This window comes from Pangasianodon hypophthalmus, chromosome 27 (genome assembly GCF_027358585.1).
Source record: "Pangasianodon hypophthalmus isolate fPanHyp1 chromosome 27, fPanHyp1.pri, whole genome shotgun sequence".
Lineage (NCBI taxonomy): Eukaryota > Metazoa > Chordata > Actinopteri > Siluriformes > Pangasiidae > Pangasianodon > Pangasianodon hypophthalmus.
In genome coordinates this window covers 9,708,823-9,717,723 of record NC_069736.1, presented here as the reverse complement: position 1 = coordinate 9,717,723, position 8,901 = coordinate 9,708,823, and the positions used below count along the sequence as shown (strand labels likewise).

At 40.3% G+C, this 8,901-nt stretch overlaps 1 protein-coding gene across 1 annotated transcript; it reads left to right on the top strand.

Annotated features, from left to right (window-relative positions):
• Positions 1 to 3,666: 3,666 nt before the first annotated feature.
• ccn1l1 (cellular communication network factor 1, like 1) lies at positions 3,667 to 8,636 on the top strand. The gene is made up of 5 exons (XM_026922274.3): positions 3,667 to 4,112; positions 4,703 to 4,916; positions 5,174 to 5,530; positions 5,698 to 5,903; positions 7,894 to 8,636. The coding sequence occupies exons 1-5, from the start codon at positions 4,038 to 4,040 to the stop codon at positions 8,197 to 8,199; spliced, it is 1,158 nt and encodes a 385-aa protein (XP_026778075.3). The 5' UTR covers positions 3,667 to 4,037; the 3' UTR covers positions 8,200 to 8,636.
• Positions 8,637 to 8,901: the final 265 nt, after the last annotated feature.

The following is an 8,901-nucleotide window of genomic DNA, read 5'->3' as shown; positions in this document are numbered from 1 at the left end:
TGATGCTAATGTAGCTAACAAGTAATGGCAGTCCATATGTACAAATCTTTATGTAAATACTACAATCGACATCATTAAGCTACATGATGTAAATTTTAAATGCATGTTTTTGTAAAATAGCAGGGAGAGTCTAGATTTAAACGTTTAAATTGGAACCAAACTATGTCTCTGTAGCTTCAGACTTTGGGAGGTGAGGCCTAACACAAAACTGATGGAAAAAAAATACTGTGTCCTATACCACACTGGCAAGTCTACTTTTACGTTGCTGTTTGAAGCAGATATTTAGGGGAAAAGGTTTGTGGTGAGATAGATTTCCATTACTTGGTAGCCACACTGGCCTCGTAGGTCTAGCATAAAAATAAAGAATCAAACATCACACATCAAACATTGGATCGAAACTATTCCAAACTATTCCTTTAACATAGTTAGTATTAGAGGACATGGTATTTTATCACACTTGCCCTGATATGTTTGTAGACCTGTTTTAAATATACTGTAGCATATTTCAAGTAATACACCAATCAGCCATAACATTAAAACCACCTGCCTAATATTGTGTAGGTCCCCTTTGTGCTGCCAAAACAGCTCTGACCCGTCGAGGCATGGACTCCACAAGACCTCTGAAGGTGTGCTGTGGTATCTGGCACCAAGACGTTAGCAGCAGATACTTTAAGTCCTGTAAGTTGTGAGGTGTGGCCTCCATGGATTGGACTTGTTTGTCCAGCACATCCCACAGATGCTCGATCGGATTGAGATGTAGGGAATTTGGAGGCCAAGTCAATACTTTGAACTCCTTGTCATGTTCCTCAAACCATTCCCGAACAATTTTTTGCAGTGTGGCAGGGCGCATTATCCTGCTGAAAGAGGCCACTGCCATTAGGCAATATGACTGTAATGAAGGGGTGTATTTGGTATGCAACAATGTTTAGGTAGGTGGTACGTGTCAAAGTAATTTCCACATGAATGCCAGGACCCAAGGTTTCCCAGCAGAACATTGCCCAGAGCATCACACTGCCTTCGCCGGCTTGCCTTCTTTCCATAATGCCTCTTACCCAGATAAGCGATGCACATGCACTGGTGATTCATCAGACCAGGCCACCTTCTTCCATTGCTCCATGCTCCAGTTCTGATGCTCATGTGCCCATTGTAGGTGCTTTCAGGGCTCAGCATGGGCGGTCTGACCGGTCTGCAGCTACAATGCACTATGTGTTCTGACACCTTTCTATCATAGCCAGCATGAACTTTTTCAGCAATATGTGCTACAGTAGCTCTTCTGTGGGATCGGACCAGACAGGCTAGCGTTTGCTCCCCACGCTCGTCAGTGAGCCTTGGGCACCCATGACCCTCTCATCAGTTCACTGGTTGTCCTTCTTTTGGTAGGAACTAACCACTGCACACCGGGAGCACCCGGCAAGACCTGCCATTTTGGAGATGCTCTGACCCAGTCATCTAGCCATCACAATTTGGCAAATTTTTGTCAAAGTCGCTCAGATCCTTATGCTTGTCCATTTTCCCTGCTTCCAACACATCAACTCTGAGAACTGACTGTTCACTTGCTGCCTCATATATTGTAATGACATAATCAATGTTATTCACTTCACCTGTCAGTGATTTTAATGTTCTGGCTGATCGGTGTACACTACACTTTAAATATTTTTGTGATGTCATTATATAAACTGGTATAGTATGAATACATTGTATAGTATGTAATTTCAAATGTCCTTACAACAGTAAACTATTACACGTCTCAGAAAACGGTAATGCTGTTTTGCATCCTCATTTGCTTTATATTATGCTTTTAATGTTAGTTGGGGTAAAGCTTTGCCTTGTGTGTGGTCTGAGAAAGGCATTGCAAACACACAGGCACTCTCTCTCTCTCTCTCTCTCTCTCTCTGTCTGTCTGTCTCTTGGAAACACACAGAAACCCATTCTATTTATGTCTAGCTGATCCCCCCATTCTTTAGTTTTGTTGGAGCTACAAGGAGAATACACATGTCTAAATCTCCAGTCTTACTTTAAACAATGGCATTAAGACATGTAATCTTTAAAAAATGTTTTAAATAAACGATTTTGTGAATACCAAGGATGGTTTGTAGTCACTTAAAAAAAACCTTACATGTCAACTAGTGCAGATTGATACCAAATTGCACTGAGGAAAAAAGTGTTTCTGGTCGTCCAAGATGGCTGGCCCCATAACATCACAGAGTTTAGCTACACGGTGAAGTTTTTTTTTCATGTGTACAGATAAGCCATAATGTGTACTCAACCACATCAACAAGTCTGTGTGATATTACTGTAGAACTGGATGCTGTTTATAGGAAACATTTTGGGTGAGAGACATCCATTAGTTGTTAGCTACATTTGCCTCGTAGCTCCATTGTGCATCAAATAAATAAGCATATGTCAGATATCAGACATTTCTTGGCTGACCGACTTCATTTGAGTTAGTTAAAATTAAAATTTTCACAGCTTTCTTTAATGCTAGTCTAACTACTAATAGCTGATGCCATTTCAGGGAAAACAGCATGCAATCATTATTTCCATTTGGATACAGTATCAATCACCTTAAGCTTCACCTTCAGCCTCACAGATTTTGGAGCATTGAATAGTTGTTTACAATAGACTGGGTAACTAATAATAACATCAAAAAATATACTGTAAATAATGTTTAATAAAGTCACATTGTCCAGTTTTATCATTTGAGTGTATCAGATAAGCTTTGCAGCCTTCAGATAAAAGATGTTAAACGTGGTGGTGTTAGGTTCTCAGTAGTCAAGCATCATTCAAAAATGCTTCTATGTGTTTTGTGACTAAATTCAAAAAGATTTCAACTCCTTTCATGACTCACTTTATCACTGCGATATAATTCTTACCCATATCTGCCTGGGTTTGATGAATCATTGTGTGTATAACAGTAGACCCACATTTTGGCTCTTGGGACCTGAGAATTCCCCTTAAATTCATGAATGAAAATTTTTGACAGACTGACTTGGCTCTCGATCCTACACTCTGACACACAAACTTCTTCCTCCGTCAGTCCGTCGCTCTCTCTCTGTGAGAGTGGGTGTTGCGCGTCATTGACTGGGTGGCACCTATGTGCCATGTGGGTGAAATGTCTTGGAGAAAGCGGGCCTCGTCTGACACCCTGTCTGTGCAGTCTGCAGGGGAGGTGAGAGGGATTACTTAGTGTTTGTGTATTACCTTTCCCGTGTTTCAAAACAGTCCAACTTTCCTGAAGACACTTCCCAGTGCTTCCGTCATTTCTGCCACTTTCTCTGCCTCACTCAAAAGTCTTCAGTTTGTCAGCATGGATGTAGATTTTTTTACAGCATGGAATAAACAGGGTGGTCTTGGAGTGTATTTTGGAGACTTGTCAAAAATGTTTGTGTGTGTTTGCTTGTATCCAAAAAATTTGCTGTATTCACACACACACACACACACACACACACACACACAAATATATATATATATATTTAATCTTGAATTTAGTAAATACATTCACTTGACAGTGTGTCTGTTTATAGTGTTCGTATTATTATTATTATTATTATTATTATTATTATTATTACTAGTTATGGTTATGTCTACTAGTTAGGTGTATGTCTGCTGCTAACTAGCAACTATAGAAACTATTAGGTGTATTATTCCAGTCATAGTCACCTGCCAAGCTTTGTGTTTGTGTGTGTGTGTGTGTGTGAGTGATATATCAGAGGGGGCTGTCTGCTGTTCGCTATAAAAGCCGTAGCCACTGAGGGAATCTCTTCAAGGAGAACTGAGCTACCCGCTGCTGCTGGCATTTCACACACTCACACTCAACCACACACATACATACATAGATACACACACAGCAGGAGTCAGACGTTGGATTGCAGGCAAAACAGCAAAAGAACAGAACTGAAAGGAAGAGGACAAAGCTGATGGAGAACTGAAGGACAAGCTAAATTTTCTTTTTTGAAATTTGATCTAATCATCCGTTCCTTTGGGCTTTGAGCAGAATAACTCCAGCGCTCTCACACAAAACTTCACTTCTGAGTGATATGTTGTCTTTGAGAATGATTTTAAGGCGAGCCAACCTTCTCACACTGGTGCTCATGTGCTGGTGTGCTGTAAAGGTGAGTCTTTCTGATCTTAATGATCTTAATGATCAGAAAGATCTTTTCTGATTTAAATCTAAATCTAAAATACAAACCTGAAATAATAATTATAAAAATCTCAGTATAAACCGAAATTGTGAGAGAAATGAATTCCACTGAATTTTTCTCCTAAGATGCGTACAGCTGGAAATATAATATATAAGTGGCATTGATTAAAATAATTAAAAGTAATTATTATATAATTTGCTGACTAAAATGATTTGTGCTCAGTTATGTATTAAACATATAATACTATGGTACTGTCTTGGCTTTTAAGAAATTCTCTGCTCTAATCAGAATTTAGTTCGAGTTTTGTCTTTGAGTTTCAATTCAATGAACTTCAGGAGAATTCATTGTCATCAACGATCACAGAATGTATTTTTCTTAAATTTGGAATCTGTTACTGTCACACTGTTCAGAGATATTTGAAAAGGTGTGTTATTATATATGTTACATTATTTCAATTATAGATCATCACTAATTTTGTAAATAAATATCTTACTGAACTGAATTGCTCATCACACTAAGCTTCATCTTCTCTCCTTGTCCTTTATGTACCTTTCTTGCAGATCCAGGGTGAGTGTCCACGTAAGTGCTCATGCCCCTCATCTCCACCTTCGTGCCTGCCTGGTATCAGCTCTGTGCTGGACTCCTGCGGCTGCTGCAGAGTATGTGCCAGGCAGTTTAATCAGGACTGCAGTACCACTGAGCCCTGTGACCACATCAAGGGGCTGCGCTGCCATCTAGGGGCCAAAGGAGACCCACAGAGAGGCTTGTGCCGAGGTGAGGGGGCATGTTTATGTCAGCAAACCAAACTGGAAGCTCATATGAGAAGAGAATATATCTTCGTAACTTCTTTTAACTATCATGTCCTGTTCACTGTGTACCAGTGGATGTCCTGCTGAACCAATCTCTATTAATTCCTAAGCATTACAATTGTAAAATGTAGTTTATAATATTTGATACATTTTATTTTACGTGTTCCCATTCTTTCTCTGAAGCACCATTATTAATGCTACTTCACTACTTCCACTCAACAGCCGAGGCTCAAGGTCGGCCGTGTGAGCTGGATGGCCGAGTCTACCAGCACGGTGAAGACTTTCAGCCTAGCTGTGAGCATCGCTGCACCTGCATGGATGGAGTGGTGGGCTGCATGCCTCTCTGCCCACACCATGTGACTCTCCCTGACTGGCGCTGTGCCCGGCCTCGCCTCACCACGCTGCCTGGACGCTGCTGCCAAGAGTGGGTGTGCGATGATGACAACCACATTGCTGAAGATGACACGATACTTGACAGCACTTCTCATGAACATGAGAAACATAACGACCTCATTAGTAATGAGCTATTAGTAATGGCACCAACACCATGGGACAGCAGTGCAGGAGCACCACATAATGGTAGGTGTATGGCAAAAGGGCTTCTCCAAAAACAGCATACAGCATGCAGGCCTTCCTTTCTGTACATTTATAGTAATACAGAAATAATATCAGTACAAATGAATAATTATTAATTTATGAGACCTTATCATCACTGATGATGCCCTGTCCCTGTTGTTTATGTTTAGAGTGGATTTCCTCCACGCAATCCCAAGTGCCCGTCCCACCTACATGCTTCCTGCAAACCACTGATTGGTCACCTTGCTCAGCAACCTGTGGAATGGGCGTGTCCAGCAGGGTAACCAATAGCAACGCAGAGTGCCGGCTCGTCAAGGAGACGCGTCTGTGTCAGATTCGAGAGTGTGGCAGTAGTCTATTGGCATCACCACTCAAGGTGAGTAAAAAACAGAGAACGACGTTACATCATGTCATCATCTATACTAGTAATAATAATAATAATATTATTCAGCTGGAGGTCAGTGTAATCTTTGCCAGTGTGGGACTTGTGTGGTCTGGTGAAGGTAATAACCGTATAGCAGCTGAGGATTGCACATACTGCAAACTGTTCAGATCCTGGACACAGACTCAGGGACAAGCTGCAGAGAGGGAACAGAGGAATAAAGTCTGGCAATGTTCTTGAGATGAAAGAAAGTTGGCTTGGTAGCATTTGAAATATGAGCATACAGGATGAAGTCTAATGTGATACAGAGGCTTCCAACCTGAGCTCAGGTAGATGTAATAAAGTTAGAGTCACTGAGTGGTGCTTTATTTTCTTTAGGGTGGCTGAGGATGCAGTTGGTATGACCTCAGATTCCTTATTTGAGCCTCAGAACATTTGCAGGATGAAATGTCTAGGTCTTTATGTCAGTCAGACACAATAGGAGGCAGTCTGTTTGAGGGGTCAGTGTGTATGTAAATCTGCATATCATCAGCATCATCATGGAACTTTAGACCATGCCATATAATGATAAGGCCAAGGGGAAGCATGTATATAATGAATAATAGTGGGCCAAGAACTGAGCCTTGGGGAAAAGTGAGAAAAGTCTGATCTAAACCTGTCAATTTAAACAAATTCCTATCTGCCAGAGATATACACTCAGTAAGGCAAAATATTTTTTGACTTGGTGCAAGGGTATGCCATGGCATACTACAATATAGTCCAAAGGAAGTATGTTCAGCAATCCTTAGTCAGCCATAACCAGCAGCTTGGTTGCAACCATGACGTGTAGTTTCAGTAAACTCAGACTGAAACTCCTTAAACAGGTCATTGGAGGCAAATTGTTCTTTGAACTGAGCTGCTAGAGCGTGCTCGAGTACCTTGCTCAGAAAAGTCATGTTAGAAATTACTGTTAGAATTCTGTAATTACTGAGCTCCTCTGGGTAAAGGCCTGGCTTTTTAAGAACTGGAGTGATTGCAGCCAGTTTTAAGTTGGTGGGAACAGAGTCAGAACTAAGAGAAATGCTGATAATCTTGGTTATGAGTGGACATGGTGAGGGAAGACATGTTTTGACTAGAAGATAGGGGTAGGATCCAGGTTGGAAGTGGTAGCTCTGGATGTCTTGATCAATTATGCAATATTTTTCCAGAGATATAAAAATAGAGAAACGGATGGAAGATCACTCAAACTGCAGATAAATATTTTTCTATTATGTTGTTTTTTCAAGTCAGAATTTTAGCAGTCAGAGAGAAATTGTTAGCAGGTGGGAACAGTTTATTGTTAGTGGGGAAAAGAGCTCTTGGGTTTCTCTGGCCATTACTGATGACAATGTTATACTAAGCAGTCTTGGCTTTCTTAAGTGCCTCCTTGTACTGTAGAACATGATCTTTGTAGGCATATGCATACATTGCTAAGCCTATTGCTAAGCATTGTTAAGCTTCCTGCTGAGGTGTTTGCTGACCTAATTGGCGACCATTGCTTTCATATGGTTGAGCTCAGGAGTACACCAGTGTGTAGGATGAGTGAAAGTCACAGCACATGTTCTGAAGGGAGTGAGCTGATTTAGGGAAGCAGAATGAATATTAGTTGCTGTAGGCTATTTATAGTCACAAGGGTTGGAAACTGCTCAAACAAGCAGCAAGGCTAATAATTTTTACTTTCTAAAATTGCTATCACAGTGTGTTGAATGTCTGTGTGAGTGAGAAGGAATAGGTAAATTAAAAGTACAGCCTTATTATCGGAGATACCAAATCAATGCTATTAAGGTTACAAGGTGAAGTACAAAGTGAGCACACACTATTCATAGTGCAGCATTTAGTGTGATGGGGAAAGTACTAGTGTCGTAAAACTGCTTCAGATTTCTTTGTTTATTTATTTATACTGTTACATGGACATTTTGTCACGTCCCTAATAATAAACGTGTATTTTTTGTCTGCGCCTCCTCAGAAAGGGAAGAAGTGTCAGAGAACCATAAGGCCACGTGAGCCAGCTCCCCTCACATTTGCTGGATGCACCACTGCGCGCCGCTACCGGCTGCGTTCTTGCGGCTCGTGCGTTGATGGCCGCTGTTGTGAGCCCACGCTCACCCGCACTGTGCGCATGCGCTTCCACTGCCCACAAGGACAAGAATTCAGCCGCAACGTCATGTGGATCATTCAGTGCAGCTGCACTCAGAGCTGCAGCACCCGATCATCAACGCAGCACCCAAAATACATCAGCCTGCCCAATGATATACACACATTCAAATACTAGACCCACCCACACACACACACACATCCACGCACAGCATGTTTCCATTACATCCACTACATCAAGCAAAATAGGCTGCATTTTCATCAGCTATGCAAAAGACCCAAACTTAAAAACTACAGGTATTTTTTTAAGTAAATAATATAATAATATACAAATTCTAATTTCTACGAATTTGTAAAGTTTCAGCTAATGAAATCTTGCATATATCTCAGTTACATAATTTGTTTAATTTTATATTTTGTCTTTGGATTATATAGCTGGCACATTTTTGTCATGATATTAATGATAATGTTTGATAAATACTGATCACAGATATTAATCATTTTTTGATATTAGCCATTTACATCAAGTTTGAGAAATGATTTTGGTGGATGGAAACATATAGCTACTGCCTTTCAGACTGCTCTACTGTCCAAATACCTATGTAAACACACACACACACACAAACATTATATATATATATATATATATATATATATATATATATATATATATATATATATATATTATATACACACACACATAGGATTTTCTTGGATGAACTCTAGTACAATTTTCATTCACTCCCCAGCTGTTCCCTTTTTAATTTATGTAAGTGTTGTACAGATTTTTGTGTATATATGCCATATATATGTATCTTGGAAACTGTAACCTTTCACAAACTATATCTTAAAGACAACTTCAGTCACATTTGACAGGCAA